Source organism: Muscardinus avellanarius (assembly GCF_963383645.1).
Source record: "Muscardinus avellanarius genome assembly, chromosome: 2".
NCBI lineage: Eukaryota > Metazoa > Chordata > Mammalia > Rodentia > Gliridae > Muscardinus > Muscardinus avellanarius.
In genome coordinates, this window is record NC_137787.1 from 22,836,789 (window position 1) to 22,862,460 (window position 25,672).

The 25,672-nt window shown below is 46.6% G+C and overlaps 1 protein-coding gene across 1 annotated transcript in view; it reads left to right on the plus strand.

Annotated features, from left to right (window-relative positions):
- Positions 1–18,572, plus strand: part of MARCHF4 (membrane associated ring-CH-type finger 4) — a gene marked incomplete at its 3' end in the record, with an annotated part of 105,615 nt that extends 87,043 nt beyond the window's left edge. Inside the window, exon 4 of the mRNA XM_080719932.1 lies at positions 18,202–18,572. Coding sequence (XP_080576058.1) covers positions 18,202–18,572 — 371 coding nt within the window. The remainder of the gene's footprint in view (positions 1–18,201) is intronic.
- Between the last annotated feature and the right edge of the window lie 7,100 nt (positions 18,573–25,672).

The window sequence follows — 25,672 nt, forward strand, 5'->3', positions numbered from 1 at the left end:
GGGATTGCAACCGTGGCTGAGCACAAGAATGGTGGACAGTGGGTGAAACAAAGGAGACCTAAGGGACATGTTTTTAGCAAAGGCAGCAAAACAAAAGGACCATCTCAGGCTTAAAATCTAGGCAGAAAAGCAAGAGTTAATTCCTAAGCCAAAGTTTGTTTGTTTGTTTGTTTGTTTTTGTGGTACTGGGGATTGAACCCAGGGGCATATTACCTCTGACCTATACTCCTAGCCCATTTTGAAAGAGTATTTCAAAATACTCTTTATTTTGAAACAGGGTCTCACTAAATTGCGGAGGGCCTTACTGAGTAGCTGAGGCTGGCCGCAAACCCGGATCCTCCTGTCTCAGCCTTCCAAGTACTGGGATTATAAGCATGTTCCACCACGCCCAAGCCAAGGGTTTTCTTTTTTTTGGTGGTACTCGGGGTGGAACCCAGAGGCTTTCTACCTCCAGGCCATACTCTCAGAACTTTTTTATATTTTATTTGGAAACAGGGTCTCACTAAGTTGCTGAGAGCCTCACTAAGTAGCTGAGGCTGGCTTCGAACCTGTGCGATCCTCCTGTCTCAGCCTCCCAAGCTCAAGGGATTACAAGCGTGCGCCACCACGCCCGGCAAGCCAAGGGTTTTCAAAAGAGAGAAACAAGCAAGACACAGGGAGTATACTGTGAACTGCTGAGAGAAGGCAGTGCCAGGCAATGTCTCTCTGTAGGAAAAAAAAGGGAGAAGGAGTTTCCTAGTGCATAGGTGGTCCCCTCCAATGCACAGAGGAAGAGGTTGAGGGCACTCAGCCATTTCTGGTAAGAGTTGGTGACTGCTGGGAAATGGGGCAGGGGTAGGAACCTCCCTCCTGTGCACACCCAGGTTTCTGTTGGCAGTTGGTTAAGGCCTGAGGACAGATTTGGAGGTCAGTGGTGAGAAGTCACTGAAGCTGTAGGTTTCAATGAAATAATGTAAAAGGAGTATTCACAAAGGAGAAGGCTAGGGACAGAGGAATGGGAGGTGTTTTACATGTAAAGGATAGATCAGAAAAATAGAAGGGACTGAGTATTCAAAATCAGACCAGTAGGTTTTCAGAGAGGCAGAGCAGGGCTACAGAAGGTCTAGGGCCTGGACCATGTCTAGGGCCTGGTCCATGTGAGTCTTGAGTGATTTGCATAACCTCTCCCTGTCCCCCTTTTTTTGTCTGTGAAATGGGCTGATAACAGCATCCTCCGAGGGTTGTTGAAAGGACTAAGATGGCATATATAAGGGGCCAGGCACTCAAAAATACCAGTGACCAGGCTAGGAGGTCCTTGAACAGGGTAGATTCTCCCTATCGTGGATACTGAAAAAAGGTTTGCCCAAATTGTGACACTCTGAATCTAGTAACAGCTGAGAGACAGGCCAGCCTGACCTGGTGTCCTCCCATAATTAAGAATCTGCCCTTATGTGGAGCAGCACATTTTCTTGAAGCTTCTTGGTTCCCTCACCCGCATCTCCTTGCCGAGATCTGATTACATCTAATGGCCTCGTTCCACCTGCCTCCTCGTCCATCATCTCTAGTGATGCTGTCTACTGCAGCCTGCAGGCTGACAGGGCCTCCAGCAAACGGATGGGACGCTCTCTGCTCCAGTGGGTCAAGTTATTAGGGCTTAACAAGAGCAAATTAATTAAGGGCTTTGGCACCAAAAAGCATATATATTTTTTTCTTTTTTTTACTCTGCCGACCTGAGAGATTAGCTGTCCGAAAGTCAACTCTCCAAAAACGACGGCCTTGCCACACCGTGGTTGTTTCTCACTTGTGAGCTAAGTAGGGTCGGGGATGAAAGGAGAGGAATGTTTCTGAGATTACCCCCCAAAACTCTAAAACAGTGGCATAGGAGCCAGGCGTGGTGGCACATGCTTGTAATCCCCGCACTTGGGAGGCTGAGACAGGAGGATCGCACGGGTTCGAAGCCAGCCTCAGCTACTTTAGTGAGGCTCTCAGCAACTTAGTGAGACCCTGTTTCCAATAAAATATAAAAAAGGTCTGGGAGTATAGCCTGGAGGTAGAAAGCCTCTAGGTTCCACCCCAAGGATCACCAAAAAAAAAAAAAAAAAAAAAAAAAAAACCAGTGGCATAGGGTAATCCACAGAACTGTAGAAATATATTTTTTTGTTAAGGTTTCCTCTGCACGTGGTTCTTTCAGGTTCTTTTCAGTGATGTAAAGATGCCTGCCCCCTGCCCTCTGATATACAGAGATTTAAACCTTACTTTATAAGCTGGGCCTGGTGGGCAATCCTAGTACTTGGGAGGCCGAGATAGGAGGATCACAGGTTTGAGGGCACCTTCAGCAGCCTAGTGAGACCTCGTTTCCAAACAAAAAATAAAAAAGGGTTGGGGTATAGCTTGGGGGTAGAATTCCTCTGGGTTCAATCTTGAGTGCCATTCACACAAATTATATATATACACATACATGTATATATCACTTTATAGCAAATGGACATGGGCAGCAAATTTGCAAAAAAAAAAAAAAACATTTTTTTAACCTACTTCTTTTGTGTGTATGTGTGTGTGGTACCGAGGATTGAACCCAGAGGCATCCTACCTCTGAGCTACACCCCCAGCCCTATTTTTTTTATTCTTTATTCTGAAACAGGGTCTCACTAAGTTGCAGAGGGCCTCCCTAAGTAGCTGTCAAACCTACTTTTAACTCACATTAACTAAACAACACATATGCCACAAAGACACATATATGTCACGTATCATCCCATCTGTCAAACCTGTTAATTCCATTTGAAAATATTATGAGGCAGCCTGGTGCGATAAGAGAATAGGAAGACCAGATTAGCCTCTCATGACCTCTATGACCTTAGACAAGTGACCTCCTCTCCTACAAGTGGTTTCTATACTTGATCATAGCCAAAAGGCCGAAAAGCAATACAAGTGGTTTCTTCATCTATAAAACGAGAGTCAAACTTGATAACCTTCAAGATTCCTTGCCGGGTCTGATGCCCTAAAATTTGGAAGTCACTTCCATCGTGATGGCACGGCAGAGCTCTCAGAGGCTGACAGCAGTGGCTGTGGGGAGCCCCAGCACTGTCGGGTTAGACTTGAGGAACACCAGCCACATATACGGGCATAGGAATGCGCAGCCATGTTCCGTGAGTTGCACGTGGCTCCTCCAGTTTGCCTGAATTAACCGTTAACTCATATGCCACCCCTGGGCTTGCGCGCAAGGCCGCCCCACTCCACAGCTGAGCTGCTGGGTACCCAGAGGATGGAGGTAACTGGTGAAAACCACAGACACCAAGTGAGCGTGCACTGCCCACTCAGAGGAGACCCCCTGGGAGGCACTTCGCTTCTTCCACTAGTGCTGACAAAGCTCAGAATATTTTAGGAACATCTCTTAGGAACTGTCCTGGACACAGAACCGATTCAGGAGCAGCGTGTCCACTAATGCTGGGTTTGTGGCTAGAAATAACTAACCCAACCTGATAAATAAAGCAGGCGCTCAAGACAGTTAATACATGCGGCATGAAACATGCCATCCAGTCCCAAACTGCTCTTCTTTCACACCCCAGACTGATCCCTGGGAGGGACCCAAGCTTTCCATCTTGTGACTCCACCATCCTCTAGTGGCTTTACATCTGTTGCCTGTAGCTAGTAGAAAATGAAAAAGAGCCAGATGTGGTGGTACATGCCCATAGTCCCAGTACTTGTGAGGCTAAGACAGGAGGATTGCAGGTTTGAGGCCAGCCTCGGCAGCTTAGCAATATCCTATCTCAAAAAAAAATATATATATATATATGTGTGTGTGTGTGTGTGTGTGTGTGTGTGTGTGTGTGTATGGGTACTGGGGATTGAACCACCTAGGGGCATTCTACCACCAAGCTATACCTATACCCAGCTTTTTGTTTGTTTTTGCAACAGGGTTTTGCAACTAGGTTGCTGAAGCTGTCCTTAAACTTGAATCCGTCTGTCTCAGTCTCTCCAGTATTAGTATTAGACATTTGCCACAGCACTCAACTCTAAAACTAGAAAAAAAAATTAAAGGGCTGGGGTGTAGATCAGAGATAGAATGGCCATGAATTCAGTCCCCAGTACCAACAACAACGACAAACATGAAATGAAAATGAAAGAGAACATGAATAAGGCGACCCCCCACACATACCCATGTCTTCCACCTTGTCCTGACCTATGTGCAGTTCAGTTCCATCACCTGACCCCTCTTAGAGACAAAGGGCTGGAAAATGTCATTCTGCTGAGTGGTAACTCAGTCCTCAGGAGGGATGGTGTGGATTTCGGGCAGACAGTTGGCCACCTCTGTTACAGAGGGCCTATCCCAGTGAGTGACCTTCAGAAATCTTAAAGCTGGGATAGTTTGATAGGAAAAAAAATACCTTGTTTCCCAAGGGTAATCTTTTAAAGTCCCAAGGATTTTAAAAAACAGAACTCTTTTTGGACATAGAAGTTTTGGCATGTCTGCTTGAATAAACCACTTTGTGATAGCTTATATGAAGTCTGGCCTGGCCACGCCGAGGGGAAGCGTGAGGTTGGACCACTGGAAATCGCTGGCAGGTGGAGGCCTTCCCCTGGCAACACCAAAAATAGCTGGTCATATTTACTTATTTATTATTTATGTAAGATAAAACCATGCAATACTTTTTAATAATAGTGATAAAATGATAACTCACATTGATTATTCATTATGCGCCCAGTACTGTGAAAAGTGCCTCTGTGCTTTCAGTGCATCATCTGGTTACTCCCTACAACTCTATGAGGTAGTCACTATTGTAATGCTCATATTCCTGACAAGAAAACCGAGGAGGAGTGGTGAATCACCCAGTCTTTCGTCTGGAATCCAGTTTCACCTGATCCCAAGGTCTCCATCCTTAGCCACTCTATTCAAACCAGGTAATGCACTAAGACACATACTGCAAAAGACATCATATTCTGAATTCCAATAAAAACTGAATACGCACAGGCACATTCTAAAACATTCTCGAGACTCCGCAGTTACTCGCTATTCGAGGGGTAGTCAGGACCTGGAGCAGTACCAAACACACGGTACTGTTCTGTTTCAGACAAATCTAGGGTTAAGTCCCACTTCAGGGACAAGCTGTGCATCCTAGGGCAAGACGTTCAGTTTCTCTGAGTTCAGGTTCCTTTTCATAAAGTAGAGACAATGTGGCTGTCCTCAGAGGATTTCTGTGAGAAGCATCCTGTTTTGCAAAGCCATTTCAGAATGATAGAGCATGGTGAGCACACAGTAAATACTGACTGTCACCATCACTGCCATCATCAACCATGACCCTCATCACCTCCACGCCCTGACACCACCCAGTGTGGCTGAGAAATGCAGTGTTCTTGTTCTTTCCAGACAGTGAGAAACCTAGGCCTCACCAACTCCCAGAGGAAAACTCCCCAGTATTTTGTGTTATATCTTCATAAATACATGGCCAGGAATGGGCCCTTTAGTGATATCCACACATGTTTGGGGCTCCAAAATTTCTCTCCCCTATCCAATCCTATTGAGTTAAGCTCCCTTTCCTCCCTCCCTCTCCTTCCTTCTTTCTTTCTTTTTTTCCTGGGGATTAAACTCAAGGGCATTCTACCTCCAAGTTACACCCGAGCCCTTTCTAATTTTTGTTTTGAAAAAAATAGAAATAGAGTCTCTCTAGGCTGCTGAGAATCTCAGTACTTGGTGAGGCTGTTCTTGAATCTGTGATCCTCCTGTCTCTGCCTCCCAAGTACTAAGATTACAGGCATGCACCAGCATGTCCAGCTAGCTCACTTCAAAGCATCTCCGGCTCCAACTGGCTTCCTAGGGAAGGGCTTCTCAAGGGCTGCTCTGTCCTGGGTGAGGACAGGGGCTGCAGTGGTTTGGTCCTTGAGAAACACTCAGTTGGCTTGTCCAAGGTCAACTAGCCTAGCAAGACCTGCCAGGAAGAGAACTGTGACAGTCGTCCCCTCCAAGGGTCATGCACCCCGGGCAATGGCCAGCCTCAGAGGAACGGAAAGAGCAGGGAAGGCGGCTACACATGAGCCCTCATCCAATACTTTTGGCATCTTTGTCCCTTGCGTCTTTTTTTGTGTGTGTGGTATTGGGGTTCCTGGAAACCCTTCTACCTCCAGGCTACACTCACTCCCAGACATATTTTTATACTTTTTTAAATTTGGAAACAGGGTCTCTTAAGCCAGAGCAGCTGGCTTCGAACCTGGGCGATCCTCCTGTCTCCGCCTCCCAAGCATTTGGGATTACAAGCGTGTGCCACCACGCCCGGCGTCCCTTGCGTCTTTATTGCTGGATGCCGGGGTATCAGGGTGAGCTTGCCCATTGCGGGCTCGGGATCCATCTCTTGCCACCTTCTTGGCAAGCTCCCCAGAAGCACAGCCAGGCCACTCCGTGAGAAGCATGAAGATGAACCCTGGAGAACATTGGGCTGGTGGTGTCCAACATGGCATCTCCCAGCGGTGATTCTCAAATCCACCCAGCATAGCTGGTTATGTTGGTGTCTTTCCCACACTTGCCTGACAGGTTCTCTGGCACAGTTGCTTAGCAGGGCTGGGTCTTTGATGGGTAGAAACTGGAAAGCGGGTGTCTGACCATTATGCTGCTTCAGGGTGTGACACGGGTACCCCCAGAGCTGTCTGGCTGGGGGGAATTCTGCAGGGGAGGGGCACTGAAGGCTGTGGCGGTGCAGGAGAGGTGCAGGAGGGAGGCCCCGTTGCTCCCTAGGGTGCCTTTCAGCCTGTTAGTCTCTAAACAAAGACTCAGCCTGAGGACTGGGTGTGAGATGAGTTTGATGGAAGAGCAGGTCCTTGTGGTGGGGATGGTTTGGCAATGAAGGAGGAAGAGATACAAGTGTCCTGTGGTCTCCCCCACCGCAACCATCTCCTGTGGCCTTGAGTGTTGAGTGTGTGCCAAGAGCAACATGTAGTACTTGTCACCTCATCTAACCCCCTCACAACCCAAAGAGGAAGAGGACACGGGCCCAGACCTGCTGATGAGAACACTAATGCCCAGAAAGAGGAAGCCATTTACCTAAAGCCACAAGGATGGCAAGGGGCAGGTGCTTATGATCAATGTGTGCTCATCATTAGTGAGTTAACTCTCAACTGTAGAGCCCAAAGATCTTTGAGGCTCAGGAGATGAAATATCCATTTCTTCTGTCACCCTACATCTTCATTTCTGTGACCTCTGGAAAGAGAGGGTTTTTTAAAAATAAAAATTAGTTCTGTTTTATTTATTTACTATGGGGGATTGAACCCCAGGAACATTTTACCTCTGAGTTTCATCTCTAGCTTTTGGTATCTTTCAATGGACAGGGTCCCCCAAAGCTGCTGAGTCTGGCCTCAAACCTGCAATCTTCCTGTCTCAGCCTCCCAAGTGTTGAGGTTAGAAGTGTGTGCACCATGCCTGGCCTCGTTCTGCTTTTGATAAACATTTGGAGGCTTCTGTGAAGGACTCTGCTCTAGGCAGTGCTGCTCAGGTGTGGCCCACCCACAGGCAGATCGGCATCACCTGAGGCTTCTCAGAAATGCAGATTCCTGGGCCTTGCCCAGACCTACTGAGTCAGACTCTCTGGGGGGTGGGCCCAGGAATCTGAACTTTACCAAGCTTTCTGAAGATTCTAGAGTGTGCTGCAGTTTGAAGAGCACAGTTGTGGGATTGTTGGCAACTTCTATGCCACTAAAGCCAGGCTTGTGGCAGGAGGCTGTGAGTGGGGAAGGGGTTCTGAGGGGCTCGGCAGCCTCCGCAGACCCCTCGCTCAGCCCCGGCCTCTTATTGGCTGCGTGGCGGGAGCCAGTGTTCTCTTCCATCACAGGTGCTCACAGGAGCACGTAGCAGGTACTCAGGAAAGACTGGATTAAATTTAACTGTTTCTCACTGCTCTGAACACAGGAAGGGGCAGTGGTCAACATCAGCGGGCAGGAGTGGTTTCTGTGTGCCATTTGGTTTCTTTTTTTAAATAATTTTATCTTTTTTATTGGTGCACTGTATTCATACATCATAATGGGATAAAAAAAACACTTTTGTAGACATACATGCACACATCGCCCAATTAGCCCCTTCCCGATCCCCACCCCATTCCCTCCCCATCCCTCCTTCCCATGCTTGGCTTAGTGGTTGACATCAAGTATTATAGCAATTTATCCAAAATTAACAATGATAATCTCACAGAACAGTTTCGTTTGTCTGATACCAAGCTTTTGATGGCTTAAAGATAACATTTCAATATTTCTTTTTGCTTTCTTTCTTACCAGAGAATATTTATTTTCTTTTTTTTTAGGTGAAACTATCATACATTTATTTACTTATTTTTCAGAAAAAAAAACTATCCTAATGTGGAATATAGACTCTAGATACCCAAAACGATCTTGAAAAAGAACAAAACTAGAAGATGTATATTTTTTTATTTCAAACCATATAAAGCTACAATAATTGAAACAGTGTAGTACTGTTCTAAAGGCAGATATATAAACCATGGAGTTAAATAAAAGCCTAGAGCTAAATTCTTCCCTATATTGTCAAATTATTTTTGACAAGGTTTCCACGAACATTTGGTGGGGGAAATAATAATCTTTTAACTAAATATTGTTGAGAAATAATAATTACATGAAAAAGAATAAAATTGGACACTTACCTAACACCATATACAAATATTAACTCAAAATAGATAAAAGACCTAAATATAAATCTTAAGACTATAAACTTTCAGAAGAAAATCTGGGTCATTAAACCTCACAACATTGAAATTGGCAGTGATTTCTTGGATATGATTTCAATGGCACAGGCAACAGAAGGGTAAACAAACTCCCTAAAAATTAAGAAAATATTGTATATCGAAAGACAATGTAAACAGAGTTAAAAGTTACTGATAGAATGGGATAAAATATTTCCAAATGCTATATCTGAAGGTACATTAATATTCCAACTAGAAATCCTAAAAATTAGCAACAATAAAAGCAAACAATACAATTTAGAAATAGGTAAAAGACTAAAATAAATAATGAATCTCCAAAGATAACCAATCTTAGTTGTCTGTTGAATGGAAAATCTTGTTTCTCTGGTTCTGATGTGTGTTACCTAACTCTTCTTTGTAGTTAATCTCTTTGAGTATTTTCTCTAGCGCTGGTTTTGAAGATATAAATTCCTTCAGTTTCTGTTTGTCATGGAAGCTTCTTATTTCTCCATCTAATTTGATAGAAAGTTTTGCTGGGTAGGAAATTTTTGGCTGGAAGTTGTTTTCTTTCAGAGTTTGGAATATGTTACTCCAAGCCCTTCTGGCTCTCATGACTTGGTTTGGGAAGTCTGGAGTGATTCTAATTGGTTTGCCTCTGAATGTCACTTGGCCCTTTGTTTTTGTTGCCTTTAAGATTCTCTGCTTGGCTTCCACATTGGTCATTTTGACAATTATGTGGTGTGGGGATCCTCTTCTCCGATCCTGTCTAAAGGGGGTTCTATAAGTTTCCTGGACCTGTGTATCAACCTCTTGCTCTATGTTTGGAAAATTTTCTGCTATTACTTCCTTGAAGAGATTGTTGATCCCTTTGGTTTCACCTTCTTTTCCCTCCTCTATTCCCATTATTCTTAGGTTAGCTCTCTTAAAATGGGCCCATATTTCTTCAATGTCAGATTCCTGCTGTCGGATTTTTTTTTTTCTAATTTAGAAACTATGCGTTCATTTTTTGAGTGATCATCTTTTAAGAGCGATATTCTATTCTCCATGTGGTCTAATCGGTTGTTTGTACTTTGAATTGAGGACTTTACTTCATTAATTGCATCCTTTATCTCTTTTTGGCTCTCTCTGAATTCTTTTCGAAACACCTCTATTATTTCTACAGTTATTTTCCTGATTTGATCTTCTAGAAATCTCTGAATTTCTGTTTTATCGGGTTCTGATGTTGTGGGGTTGTGGTCATTCATTGCTCCATTGTTATTCCTCTTTCCCATGATTTTGGAAGTTTGTGCCTTCTCTGGGTTCTTCCCTTGGGTCACTAAGACTTCACTTAAGTTGCTCTGGATCTCGAGTCTGTGGTATCTCAGTCCCCACTACTCCTTTACTAGATTGTATCGCAGACTCAGACCCAGGGAGTCAATCGAGGCTGCTTTAGACCATGGGGGATGCCAGTTTGGGCGTTCTCCTATGGTGTGATATCTCTGCCACTGCCACTCCCCCACTGGGTCAAGTCCCTGGGAGTACAGTACTGGGATTTCTCCTCTAGGGGCCACAATTGACTCACTGTTGTTGAGTGCACTGATGGAGCTGTAGTGGACTCGGTGGAATTCGCTGCTGCTGCCACCGGTGGCAATATGGCGCCGCTGCCACGTCCTTGGCCATGAGGCTGGCGTATTTCTTCTCTGGTTTTGCACTCCGCTCTGAGTCCCTGCAGGGTGTGCTGAGCCCAGCCACTGGGAGCTTTAGATGCTTCCTGTGCCGAAAAATCTGCCGAATCCCGCCCGGCTGATCTGCAGCGGCTCACTTCGGCTTGCTGTCTGCCGCTCCTCTCTGGAGCCTGGTGGGCTGTTGAGTGCGTTCGTCTGGAGCCGTCCAGTGAGCTCACCGCTGCCGCCGGCAGTAAGATGCTGCTGCTGCGTCCTTGGCCATGAGGCCGGCGTATCTCCTCTGTGGCTCTGAGCTCCGTTCTGAGTCCCCCGCCTCTCTGGGGCCTGTTGCTGCAAGGAAAGATGGTGCCCGCCACTCCGTGCCACGGCTCTGGCCGCAGCACTGCGATCTGGTTTCTTTCTGGTGTCTCGTTTTTCCAGCCCTCTTTTTCTCTGTCCCTTGTAATTACATTTTTTGTTTCTCTGCTGATGGTGTTTTCTGACTATGAAAGGCGCTGATTTTGTAGTAATAGAGATTGGTTGTTAGCGAGTCTCATAAGCCCCACTTTTATCCGTCGCCATCTTCCCAGAAGTCACCATTTGGTTTCTAAAGGCCATTTCAGCTGGAGGCTGGGGGAAGAGATACACGACAAAAGAAAGACCTGGCAACCTGTGACTTCTACAACTGTATGAGAAAGAAGGGCCCCAGAAGATGGAGAGACACTGGAAAGATGATGTTTGTGATTCTGCCCCAATTGGATTTTCCACAAATGTGGCCCAGTGTTGGGTGGTAATTAGATAGTTGTTAAATTAAACACACACACACACACACACACACACACACACACACACACACAGAAGAAAAGATTCACTCAAAACTTACTGATTATTATTTTCTTTTTTGGAATTGGGAATTGAACCAGGGGCTTCCTTTCTCTGAGCTACACCCTCAGCACTATTTTATTTTTATTTATTTATTTTTTGGTAGTACTGGGGTTCCTGGAAGCCCTTCTACCTCTGGGCTACACTCCCAGACCCATTTTTATATTTTTTTTATTTGGAAACAGTGTCTCTTAAGCCAGCACGGCTGGCTTCGAACCTGCGCGATCCTCCTGTCTCCACCTCCCAAGCACAGGGATTACAAGCGCGTGCACCACCACGCCCGGCTTTATTTTTTATTTTGAAACAGGGTCTCACTAAGTTGCTGAGAGCCTTGCTAAAGAGTTTCTGAGGCTGGCTTTGAACCTGCGGTCCTCCTGACTGGGATCACAGGCGTGTGCCACTATGCCTGGCACTTACTGGGCTCCTGATTTTACCTCACACCTTCATTTTCCATTTTCTTCTATAATATTTCTATCCCTTTCACCAATCACCTTCTTGCCATCTTGCCCAAATTCAGCCTTTCTCTGCACTACTGCTTTTCACCCGCTTCCTTACGTTCCACCATTTTAACCTCTCCCGTGTCACCTGCTCCATCAGATAATCCTTACCCATCCTTCTCATTTGTAAATCTCTGTCATCCAAGAGATCAATAAGTAATCTTTAGAGTAGGGAGCAGAGCAAGAGCTGGGGGGAGTGGACGTGAATGAGGTGGCTGCTTGTGTTTCTTTACCTTTTGCCAAACATGCATTATCTAGAAAAATAGATGTGCCTTCCTCCGCTTCAGCCACCTATCCATTAAGAGGGTTTAATTACTTCCTGAATACAAGACAGATCATTTTAAAAAAGCAGCATTCAGACCAAAAATTTAAGCCACCCTTTCCAATCAGGGCTTGTCAGATTGAGAAGCTAATTAAGAAGTGGAGTCTAGTGGCTCTCACAGGAAGTTAGTTTGGAGTTTCGGGAGATCCTGCTTCTCTCTGCCTGAGCCCGGGCTCCTGTACCGTCACCAGGTCTATTTTGCTCTGGATGTACCAATAGCTGCTGGAGACTCAACCAGACCTGGCCCTGTTCTCAAGAGGCCCATAGTCTAGAGAAAATAATGTAGTAGTGTTTGAACAAGGCTTGTGGGATACATGGACAAATGGACAGCGTCGGTGACAAGGGTGCACAGGTGCATCTTTAAGAGGTGGACAGAAGTAACAGATGGTGGTACACTTGGGAGAGGGTGAGAGGAAGTTTCCTGGTCTAGAACAAGTCTGTCAGGCCAGATCCAGGAGCCACAAGTGGCTGCTTGGGAACCCTCTGAAGCTGTAGGGATGGCCTGGATGTCTGCTTTTTGTTCTGCTTTGTTTCCCAAAAAGATGATTCTTCCCTTTTATCAGATCCTCAAAAGGGCAAGTAAAGGGCGAGGAGCCGGAGACTCCGACTTCCTTAATGAACGCTTGAGTGCTCGCTGAGCCAAGTGAGAGCTGCAGGGAGACTGGAGAAGTGGCTGTGGATGTCTACTCCTGTCTCCTAGAGTCTCTGTGTGTTCTTGTGTTTGTGTGTTGGAGCATCAAGAGCTTTGCGGTGTCCCCATCTGGACCCTTTGCTTTACATAGAGGAGGTGGGGTGACTCATCGCCATCTGCTCCAGTGAGCAGGCTCCTCCCTGGGACTGCCCATCACTGCAGGATGAGCCCCAGCCTGCCTCGATGCCTGGTCGTCTCTCTCAGCACCAAGGTACCCACCATACGCATTATCACCCTTTCTTGTTTTCTTTCTTTCCTTCTTTCCTTCCTTTCTTTTCTTTCTTTCTTTCTTTCTTTCTTTCTTTCTTTCTTTCTTTCTTTCTTTCTTTCATTCTTTCTTTCTTTCTGTGGTACTGGGCTTAAAATCCTAGGGCATTCTACCTCTGAGCTTCATCCCCAGTTCTATTTTTATTATTTATTTTGAAACAAGGTCTCACTAAGTTGCAGAGAGCCTCACTTAGTAGCTGTGAACCCCGATCCTTCTGTCTCAGCCTCCCAAGTACTGGGATTACAAGTGTGCACCACCATTTCCAGCCTTTTCTTTTTTTTTTTTTTTTTTTTTTGGTGGTACTGGGGTTCCTGGAAGCCCTTCTACCTCCGGGCTACACTCCCAGACCTCTTTTTACATTTTATATTTGGAAACAGGGTCTCCTAAGCCAGAACGCGCGGCTGGCTTCGAACCTGCGCGATCCTCCTGTCTCTGCCTCCCAAGCGCGGGGATTACAAGCGTGCGCCACCACGCCCGGCATTTCCAGCCTTTTCATGGTGCCCTCTGCCACATTAACCATCTCTTCTGTATATTTCCCCCTCTTCCTTTGATGTAAACATAGCAGGCTTCTGAGGACACCGTTTCCCCCACAGCTGTCTCCAAGGATAGCTGTTCTTTCTCCCACGCCCAGTGTGCTATGAGACCTGTAGGTGGCAACCCTGTACTTCTTGCTCCATTCCCACACTTCCTCTTCCTTTATCCTGCAGAAGCCCCAGACCCTTGAAGTTCATGTCCTCTTTCTTTTCTATCCTTCCCCCCTTCCTTTTTTTTCTTGTGGTACTGGAGATTGAGACCAGGATTGTTCTCTGAGCTCCAGCTCCAGCCCTATCTTATTTTTTATCTTTGAAACAGGGTCTCTCTGAGGGCCTGCCTGAGATGCTGAGGTTGGCCTCAGACCTACAACCCTCCTGTCTCAGCCTCACACATACTGAGACTATAGGTACACACCACCATGCCCGGCTCTCCTTCTTGATGTGATTGGCTACTGACTCCTGGCTCAGCCCTCACATCCCCTGATATAGATGGCTGTGTGGTCCCTCCTGTCATCCCTGTCCTCAGAGTCTGTATGTGTCAGAAGTACCAATGCATTTGAAGGCATTTTGAAATGCACGGGGTTTGTTTGTCTTCTAATATAGTTGTTTACTAGTATTTATATTGAAATTTATGTTATTTTGTGACAGATGATTTCTCTTTTATTTTACTTTGTGATATCCATTAGGACATTCTACTTTTTTAAGAAACCATAGTAGCTTATACCATCTTATGGATTTCATTTCAGGATAGGAGAGGGAATTTTAAAATACACTTGTTATAAAAAGGGGGCATGCCGGGCATGGTGGTGCACACTTGTAATCCCTGCGCTTGGGAGGCGGAGACAGGAGGATCAAGCAGGTTCAAAGCCAGCCTCGCTGGCTTAAAGAGACCCTGTTTCCAAATAAAATAGTATTAAAAAATAGGTCTGGGAGTGTAGCCCGGAGGTAGAAGTGTTTCCAAGAACCCCAGTACCACCGAAAAAAATAAAAAAATAAAAAACAAAAAGGGGGCTTGTTGTCCATAGCATTGAGGATGGCTGATACAGATAATCTATGTGACTCCTTGGTTTCTCTATTACTCCAAAGATCTTTTCCTCAGCTCCTAACCAAGAGCTCATCCCCTAAACCCGTAACAACACCACTTCCAAAACCTAGATTTAAACATCCAACCCTCTGACCACCATCCTCAATCTAGTTCATTGATTCCAGTAATCTTCCAACCTCACAAAGACCTCCGTATACTGTCACGCTCCATTTTCAATTACCCTGTATAGTTTTTGTATCCTCGGTTCCTTCCTCTCCAGCCTACACTACATGGTCCAAAGCGCGAACGTGTGTGTCGCGTCTGCCTGCCCCACCCAAAAAGCGGTTTGCAAAATTAGTTCATCCCAACTTTCTTTTTACTACACACATACACCCAAGTTAACAGGTAAAGGAATGGAGAAAGCTGCACAGCCAAAACCTAAATGTACTTAAGATTTATGGCCATGGACGTCAACGGGCCCTCAGCATCATCAGATCATCCCACCACATCTCCCTCATATACACTCTTCCCGAGGTCATTATTTCCCACCTTCTCTCTTCACAAATGCTCAGCAGATCCTCCCTTTTCCCTCCACCTTAGCTGATGACTCCATGGAGATGAAGGTACACTTGGATCAGAACTGCCTGCTTCCCCATCTCCTCTACCCTCTTGGCTCTGCCTGTGGCCACCAAGCCGGTGGCCGCTCCTCAGTCTACTTGTGTTGATATCTTAACACCATTTAAAATTAACATATTCTTCCCGGAAATATCCTTCTCCAGATGTCTGGGTCTCTGCCCTTGCTAGTCTGGATTCTTCAGAGCTCCCTTTTCTGGTCCTACCTCTATAAAAGCCTTCACCAAAGCCTGCACCAAATCCATAACCATCAGAAGTCTGGGGCTCTGTCATTGGCCCTTTTCTATTCCCATGACGTCTCGGCTATTTCCAAGGCTTCAATTCCTACCTGTTGCAGTCTGTTTGTATTGTTATAACGAAATAACCAAGGTTGGACAATTTACAAATAATAAACCCAGGGGCATCGTACATCTGAGCTACACCCCAGCCCTATTTTTTTTTTAGTCTCTTTATTTTTGAAACAGGGTCTCACTGAGTTTACAAAGGCCCTCGCGGAGTAGCTGATGCTGTCTCTGACCCTCAATCCTTTGGTCTCAGCCTCCCAGATGCTAGGATTACAAGCGTTCGCCACCATGCCCAGCTGAGGGATTTCTTCCTACACCTTCACAAGGCAAACATTAGAAGGGCAAAAGAGAACCAACTCTCTGTTGAGCCCCTGAATAAAGGCACAAAATCACATACATGGAGGAGCCCTCACAGACTAATCACTTCTTAAAGGCCCCACTTCTTCATTCTATCTCAGTGGCAACGTCTGAGATTTGAAGGTGATACATTCACCCTCTACACCCAAGACTTCTATTTCCAAGTTAGACCAAATCCTTAAGTTTTAGACTCTGTCTACATGCCCACCTAGCCTTCCGGTTAGATTTCTATCAGACATATCAAATTTATCATGACCAAAATATAACTAATCACTGTGGATGACTGAATGATTATCCCCCAAAACATTCACGTCCCAATTCTTTTTTTTGTGTGTGTGTGTGTGTGTGGGTCTGGGGATGGAACCCAGGGGGCATTCGACCTCCGAGCTACCCCCCCCCATGCCCTGTTTTTTATTCTTTATTTTGAAACAGGGCCTCACTAAGTTACGGAAGGCCTCACTAAATAGCTGAGGCTGTCCGCGAACCGTGATCCTCTGGTCTCAGCCTCCTGAATGCTGGGATTACAAGCGTGCACCACCACGCCCAGCTACATCCCAATTCTTGAACCTTTTGATGTTTCTTTAGATAGGAAAAAGATGTGATTAGTTTAAGTACCTTGCGGTGGAGAGCTGATCCTGCATTATTCAGGTGGCCCTCTGCGCGACCACAAGTGTTCGGGTAAAAGGGAAGTAAAGGTCTGATGACAGAAGAATAATAACAGAAGAAAGAAGTTGGAGTAATGTGCGAAGGGGAGGGAAATGCTGGGAACTTCTAGAAGCTGAAGAAGGCAAGGAAAACAGATATCCCCGAATGCCTCCAGGAAGACCCACCCTTGATGACGCTTTCATGTTGGCCCAAGGAGACTGACTTGACATCTGATCTCCAGAACTGTGAGATAATATATTTATGTGGTTTTAGGCCACTAAATGTGTGGTTATTTGTTACAGCAGCCATAGGAAACTCATACACCACAAATCCACCCAGTGATACTGGTGTCATCTCAATAGACAGCAGCCCTCCTTATCTAGCTGCCGAGGCCGAAAGCTTCAGAGTTATCCAGATATTTCTCTTTGCTCACACCTCACCTGTCAGGAGGTCTGTCAGCACTACCCCCAAGATACATCCTGTCACTAATGACATCTCCACTGCTAACGCTAACCTGGGTTCCCATCGTTTCCAACTTGAATCACTACATCACTTCCTGTGTAGCTTCCCCTCCTACTCTTGTCCCTACCAGCGCCTGAAGAACAAATCAGATCACATCATTCACCCTATTAAGTCTTTTAATGGCTTTCTGTTACACGCAGGATAAAATACAAATTCCTGACCGTGGCCTCCAAGACCTGATGACAGATGGGGCTCTGCCCACTGTGGCTCCCCCCACCACGCCCCCACACACTCACTGTGCTGGGCATGCGGACCTTCATTCCCGCCCTGTTCACCTCTTCATCTATTCGTTCCATTCCTACCTCCTGGCTCTTTCACTTGCATTTCCTGCCAGTAAAGTGCTTGCCTCCCACCCAGATCTTTGCATGGATCCTTCCTTCTTATCATTTAGGTCTCAGCTTAACTTCGCCTCCTCCAAAGGCCTTTCCCATCACCCCTGCTAAAGCAGAACCCTCAGTCTCAGCACTCAGTGGCTATTTCACCCTACTTTATCTCCCTGGTAGCTTTTGTTAGCACTTGAAATGGTCTGCCTGGTTTTCTACATGTCTGCGGTGTGTCTCTCCACTTGAATATAAGCTCTCTGAGGGTAAGTCTCTGCCCCTTTTGAGCACTGCAGTATCCCAGGGCTTGGCGCACAGTAGGCACGCGAGTCACACTTACTTGCCTTGTTCCTGGTGTGGCTTGTTCCCACTCTACCGCTCTCTGTGGCCAATACAACTGCATCAACATTACCTCTCCCCGGGTATTTGTATTTCAGTGGTTCTGGGCTATTTGTGCAAAGAGGTAACTGATGGGACTTCAGACATCATTCAGCAGGTATGGAATGACTATGGGGTTTCTTTGATGATGCTTTTAAAAGCACACTATTCACTCATCTGCCAAATACTGGGTGCCATGGATAGGTAATACAGGGAAGAAAAGATATTTATGTTATGCTTCAGTGAAAGGACTTGGATTCCATGAAGCTCAAAGGGGGCAGATGGAGAAGAGGGAGGCAAAGGCTTTGCATGTAGATGAACAATGACTTCATGAGTTTGGAGTGGTGGCTCCTCCAGCTTCTCCCTGCAATGTAGCACTCTAGGGAGGGAAACTGTGGTCCAAAGCTGGGAGAACACAGCTCAAACCAGTGAAGCCCAGCTTGCTTCAGGGTTAGCGCGTGCGCGTGCGTGCGTGCGTGAAAGCGTGTATAATGAGGGAGGGTGGTTCTCTCCTGGCCGTGACCCTTGTTCTTCTCCTCCCACTGCTTCAGGTCTCATCATCCATGAGGGACCCTCCGTGTACCGCATCTTTAAACGGTGGCAGGCTGTCAACCAGCAGTGGAAAGTGCTGAACTATGACAAGGCAAAAGACCTGGAGGAGCAAAAGTCAGGAGGCAGGACCAACCTCCGGACCTCGTCCTCCGCCCAGGCTGACATTCCCTCCTCGGAGGCAGCAGCAGTGGCCAGCAGCCCTGCCCCGGAGGAGGGCCCTGCCCGGGCAGCCAGCCACCCCGCAGGCCCCGAGTCCCATCACCACTGTGCTTACACCATCCTGCACATCCTGAGCCGCTTGAGACCGCACGAATCGCGGAGTCCCCAAGGGGGCAGTCGAGAGCTCGTCATGAGAGTGACCACGGTGTGACCCAGAGGAGGAAGGGGAGGCCCAGACCACGCGGATGCGGCCGGCGGGAGGGGTCGGGGAGCTGGTGTGGGAGGCAGAGGGCACCCGGCAGAGCAGAGGTGAGCAGAGTGGTGGGCCTCCGCGGAGCTGGGAGGGCTGTGCTATCCCACCACTCGCTGCCCTTCTCCAAAGGCAACAGTGCAAGGCCAACCCAAGCTCAGCAAGAAGGCAACATGGAGGGAACCTAACTAACCCACCAGAACCAGCCTCGGATGCACGCCTGGGCCAGACACCCCGGAGAAGAGGGGGCCGCAAAGCAGGGCCTGTGTGGCTGGTGGCGGTGCCTGCGTGTCCCTCCGCGGTAGAGAGAAAAGGCCAAGGTTTGCGGCCTGCTCTGTGCCAACCTGGAGTTTGTTTTCGTTTGTCCCTGGGCTGTGTTCCCAGGCAGTCGGGGGAGGGGGCAGGACCCATGTAGGCTGGTAGGGAGGCACAGGCTTTGGGGACCCAGGCGGGTGGTGTAGGGAGGGAGAGGTGGGTGTGAGTGGCCAGAGGGTGGGGCGTGTCTCCTCCCAGAAGAACCTCCCAGCTGGAACCCCCAATTTCAGATGGGCTCAAAGAGGGCTTTGGTTTGGAGATGGGTGTCTTTCTGTACCCTTGTTATTCTATTTTATGGTGATCTGGCTCCGAGATGTTTACATCACACACACACACACACACACACACCCCACCACCACCACCAATACCACCACTATAGGAAAGATTTCCCGTGGGTATCTCAAGCACATTTCTGCTTCTGTGGATTCAGCTTTCAAAGCTGTAGATCCTGAAGTAACTCTCCTAACTACCAGCCCCACCTACCGCCAAGACAGGCTTGGTGCCACACCTGTCCTGGGCATGCGCAGAGGGTCTCCCAAGGAGAGCGGCTGTGGCGCAGAAGGAAGTTGGTCCAGGTGCCCCGAGGAGCGGAGCAGAGGCTGGTCTAAGCGTTCTCTGCTGCTTTGGATCTTCCTGAAGAGGTGGTTTGGTGAATGCTCAGTGCTGTGTTCTCCCTGGTCCTTCCAGTTACAGCCAGGCGGGCCAGGGTTCTTGGAAGGGAGCACTGTCTTTGGAGCCCACCTGCGGTTCCTGGGACCTGTTGGGGAAGTCCGCTGGATGGTTACCTGCAGAGTTTCTTGTCATTTTGCAATGGCCGCGTCATCCTTGGGTATTAAAGGGACACTGTCAAATACTTTTTTAAACTAGTTTTTAGGGTTTTTTAAAACTCTCTGTTGTTTGTAATATTCTCTTAAAAGCTTGAAAATAAAATTTCTTTCCCTACCACTAGTGTCCCTTTCCATCCTCGAGTTCTTCCTCCCTCTTTCCTCTGTGATGTAATCTGCCCTCTCTTCCTGTGCTATTTCCTTCAGCCCTATAGAGTCTCCTCCTTAGCAAGAACCCGAAAGTGTTTTCATTTGCCCTTTGAGGGTATAGACAGGGCAGGGGAGGCAGGTAGGGTCCATCAGCATGAGCGCACGTGTATACACGGTTCATGTATGTGAGCCCGAGTGTGTGCATGTGAGTGTGTGCACATGTGTGAATGAACCTGCAGAAGCACTGGCACTCCAGGCCTCTTCTTGGTTTCCTAGTAGATGGAAAAAAAAAACTAATACTCCCTAGGATACTGACCAAGAAGCCTAGGAGCCAGGACATGGATGGTGGGAGAAGTTTTGGGAGCTCCACCCCAGGTCATTCCACAGAAGTGAAAAGACTAGAAGGGAGGGGTGTAGAACATGTTCCCCACAGCTTTCCTCTGAGTATCAGAGAACAGCACTCAAGTCATGGCCCCAGGAGAGGCGTGGAAAGGTCGCATGGACCAGGAGAGACCTTCCCTCCCTTTACCTCCAGGCCCATAGGTGGTCAGGTAACATCAGCAGCAGGAGTTGCACACCCTTAGGAAGCTTCCTCCCAGTGAAACATAATTTTGAGGGTCAGAAAAGACATCCCAATCAGTGAGAGACCAGAAGTCATACAATGCACAAAACAAATGGAAACCAACCACAAGCCACTCAGTGTAAGGAAATACTTATGACACCATGGTTATAATTCAGGGATTATTTATTTTCAAAAAAGCATTGAGATGAAATAAAATCTGCATATCATCAGAACTATTTGTGACCACCGTGCTATTTTCTGTGGTCACAGAATACCTGACAATCTTGTGGTGGTTCAGGGCCATCACTATGAACACATTTTCCTGGAGACGAGGAAAGTAATGAAAGGTTCTCAAAGAAGGCTGGAGATTGTGAGATCTTGATCCTGCACACTCCAGAAGAGAAAGGGCGTGTGATCTGTCTTGTTAGCTGCTGTATAATCAGGCCTTACAGTAGCACCTGCACACATTTGGGCTCAATAAATAGTTTAAAATGAATAAGAGTCTCCTGGAAGACTACAGGAGTATGTACCGTCATCATCCAGGAAGCATCCTTCCTCTTCTCTCAATTTACACACTTGTTGAAAAGGGCAATCAGAGTAGAAAAGAAAGGTCAAGTATTGACTTCTTTCTCCATTCAATAGGATGATAAACTCCTTGCTCCTTGGGGAATGGAGCTTACAGGTACCATGCCTGGGGCCAGATACTAGTTCTAGTAACAAGTTAAGTTTTTATTATGTGTAAGGCACCCAATTCAATGTTTTAGTCCTAAAATCTTTCCCCCACACGTCCTTTTCTACCCTTTCTAGTAGAATGGCGTATTGGAATTTGGGAAGTACTTGGGGTGCTGTGTACCCCAAGTACCTACCAAAATTCCAGGGTGCTCCCAGTGGTGAGTATCTATGGCTTGTCTCACCCCAGCTCAAAGCCAGGGCTGTCTTGGTGGCCAGCTGTTAGCCAGGCACTCATTTGTCCCACCACAGGCCCTGAGTCATACTGCCTCTCCCACCTCCCACATGTCCTAACTATAGCAAGAGTCCAGCACTTCCTCTCCCTGTCCACACCCCTGTACCCAGACCTACAGAACTCCAGAGTCTCTGGCTCCCAACCTCTGATCTTTAGGATGAGTCCTTCCTCTCTAAATGTGTTGCCCGTAACCACATATCAAGACACCTCACCATCAAACTTGGTCTAACCCAAGAGCCCATTGGCTGTTTAGATTAAGAGGAAACGCTGTGACTAAGAAGAATTTTAGGTTATAGATGAAAAGAGAAGGAGACTTTCTCTGTGCCTGTGTCCCCTTAATTTTTGAGAGGGGAAAGTCCTAAACACAGAGCAATCTCTGACCTTGCCGCTGGTCACAGCCCAGGTCTCTGCTGTCCATCTAAGGCCAACTAGCAAGGAAAGCATGGCATCTGGCTTGTCAGCACCATAGCTCGGAGCAGCTGTAGGGGACCACACTCCCGAAAGGCCCCCTCTGACACGGGACAATCTGTTAGTGCATTGATCCAACAATGCAGAAAGTAGGATGCTCAGGACATGCATCTCATAATACTGTCCTTTCCCCAACCACTGTGGGGTGACAGTAAAAGCTAAACACACTTCCCATCTGCAAAGTTTTGTCTCAAACCTTTGACTGCATCTTAACTAAATTAATTCTCAAAATCAACTGCACAAGTTGGAAAGTGCCGTTATTTCCATTTCCCAGGTGAGGGAAGTGAGGTGTTGAGACATTCAGCATGATGCCCAATTCCATGCAAGTGTGCCCGGCAGGGCTACAATACACACCTCAGCAGTCTAGTGCCGACATTGGGCTTCTAACCACTACGCCCCACTGCCTCTCAGAGAAGTGGAAAGGCATTTGGGAGGTCCTCATTGAAGAGGAAATGAAAGGAAATGAATGAATTCTACACCCACTGGATGGAACCCAGATCCACCTGTGTCACATGCCCTTCAAGGTCAGCTACGGTCAGCTGCAACTTCTCCATACCTCATCCCATGGGAAGCTTGATACCTTCACCAGGGTTTCTGATCATTCAGACCCTAAAAATGTCCCCATTTGCCTCCTACTTCAATATCCAGAATCTGCTGAACTCAGATGTCTATTCTCTATCTTACAGAAATTCCTTTCATTTGGACCCTATTTTGAGTTCAAATGTTGGATATGATTCCTGCACCTTGATTCTCCTTCCCACCCCAAATATGTTTAACATAACTTTTGGTTATGTTAAACAATTTTACTAAAAACTCGGAGGAATTAGAAATTTATTTTTATAAAAACCTGTGGTGAAAAACTGCCATGTAGAAGTTTCTTGCCAGGTGTATATCTCATATATAACTGAGATAGAATCACCTTCCAGGATCCCTTTGCCTCATTATTACATTCTAGTGAGAAGCTCAACATTTCCTATCAAAACTTTCTGAGCCAGGTGTGGTGGCACACGCTTATAATCCCAGCATTCAGGAAGCTGAGACAGGAGGATCATGGGTTGCGGACAGCCTCGGCTACCTAGTGAGACCCTGTTTCTAAATAAAGAATAAAAAAAAAAAATAGGGCTGGGGTGTAGCTCAGAGGTAGAATGCCCCTGAGTTAAATTCCCAGTACCGCCAAAAAAAAAAAAAAAAAATTTCTCACAATGAGCTTGTCAAGCTTAGTCTTATTGCCCATAAATAAGCTAACAGAATTCCTCCCCTGGGAAATTTGAATTTTTAAGTGAAGATAATGCCTAAGCAAGAAGAGTATCTACAGGGGGTGGGATGGATTGCAATAATCCACGTGGCAGAGTCGTGTTGCAATCTTTTAGCCAGAGGATCAGAGTCGTGTATGTGCAAATTATGACAGATAAACAGATACAAAAACATAAACACAGAGGGTGGATGCCAAATGCGTCCCCTAAAAAGCACCCTGAGTCAATGCCCATTGACTGAGCAGCGCTTTGATGTTCATTAGGAAGGCAAGACACCCAGGCAATGGGCGTAGAAAGGCAGAAGTCCCTCAGGACTCTGCAATGGCCCTGGCTTGAGCAGTCATATTGTGGAGGTTGGACGAGTGTTATCACTTCTGCACCAGCCAGTGGCCACTTCCAGGGGTAACTTGTTGAGGGGGAATCTTCCACACCCTCTAACCGAGAACACTATATCTCTTCCAAGAAAAGGTATATAATTCTGGAGCTTCCACTGCCCTGAACACGCTGAGTCCGCACCTACCCAGTGAATCATGGTGACATTATTTTAAGTGCTCGTCAAAAGACTCAAGGCTGAGGCCTTACCTCATATCATCCATCACTCCTCAGAACATTTCAGGGACACCTGTTGTTTTAGCACACAGAAACTCTTTCCCAGCACATGGGAAACCAGTACTGTATGGTTATGGTAGGGGTGAACCCTGACAATCAGTATAGGCATAGAAGTGGGACTGTGATCCAGGTTTGGATAATTAAAGGATCTTATTTCCCTGTCCACAGGGATTGTCCCAGAAATGGGTATGTGATTGAAGCCAGTCTGAGTCCTCCTTAGTACTTATCCATCAGGGCTAAAGGGAGACACTGTTTCCTCCCACAAGGATGACTGAGAGTCTGGTAAAGCGAAAGGCCCCATCTTCTTTCATGGGAGTAAGCATCTGTCTTAAAAATAATGTTAAGTAGACACACACAGAGCAAAGAGAAAGAGAGAGGCCCCACGCACGGTCCTGCTTCTCCTGGACCCACACATGACTGAGCGAATTCCTCCACCAGCTTTCCCAGGACCCTCACCTATAAATACCATTTTGCTTACATTATCCTGAACTGGATTTATGTCACTTGCAGTAAAAAACAAAAAGTTCATTGTGAATACAGAAGTTTCCAAATATCCCCACCACAAGCTTTGAGTTAAGCCCCTGGCATGTTGGTTGAGAGGCCTAGGAACCTGTAAGGAGTCTCCTCCCTCCCCCTCAAGTTTGCAGTGTCAGCCTTTACAGCTGTTAACCTCCTTCATTCTATTTGTGAGTCTGCCCCAAGTCATCGAATGGCTAAAGAGGGAGACAATATGATACCCGTGCACTTTTAAACCATGTCTTCTAGGAACTGTCTTCACAGCACATCAGGTGAGATAGTGAAAGCAAACCCAACTGTGACCAGACTCTGACCTGAGGACGGGATCCAGCAGTGAGGCCACTGGACAGAAGCCAGGGTTCCAGGATCCAGAGCAGAATGTAAGAGCAAAGCTGGGAGAGAGACCTCGACCCACTCGCCAAGGCCAAAGGGTTACCCATTATCTCCGTGGTATTGACCATGGCACAGCCCCGCACATGGGCCCCGACTCATTGTTTATTGAAAAATATCACCTGCAGGACAATATGCACAACGATTCCATATTTGAAGAAAATTCCAACATTAAAAAAATTTCGATGTCTTATATCTCAAAATGCCACAGGTTAATTACCAGTATTATTCCTATTAGGTTAAGTCACCCATTATGAGTTCCTGATTTTAGGAATAGGAACGAACCAATGGAAGTGACCAGAATTAGGATAAAATCTTTTGTGAATGTGGGCAAGAAATAGCATTCTTGGTCTCTGGTTCTGTGTGTGTGTGTGTGTGTGTGTGTGTGTGTGTGTGAGAGAGAGAGAGAGAGAGAGAGAGAGAGAGAGAGAGAGAGAGAGAGAGAGAGAGAGAGATAGACAACAGAGAGACTGGGTATTGAGCCCAGGGGTATTCTCCCTCTGACCTTCACCCCCACTCTATCTTGTTTTGACACTGTCTCACTAAGCTACTGTGCACTAGCCTGGAGCCTCTGATCCTCCTGTCTCAGCCTCCCATGGTTTCCTCTCTTTAAAATAAAGACAATCAAGTTCCCTCCTAAAGTCTTTGCAATATCAGAGATAATATATATAAAGTAGGCAGTGAATAAATTATTGTAATTATCTTTTTTTATTGTATCATTACCATAGCATATAAAAAGCACGATTAAATCAGAGAAAAATGGGTACCTGGAATCAACATTCTTTCATTTAAGTGTCATTCAGCAACAAGTAACAAATATCCAAGTAGGAGGTGCTTAAACCATTAAAGGTTTATTTTTCTCTTATAACAAGCCCTCCAGAGCCGGTGTCTGCTGACATCCATCTAGCTATTCAGCTATGTCACCAGCAATCCTGGCACTCTCTGTCTCTTTGCTCTGACATTCATAGCATGTTGATCTGTCACCTGTGACAGCAACCCCAGGCTCAAGT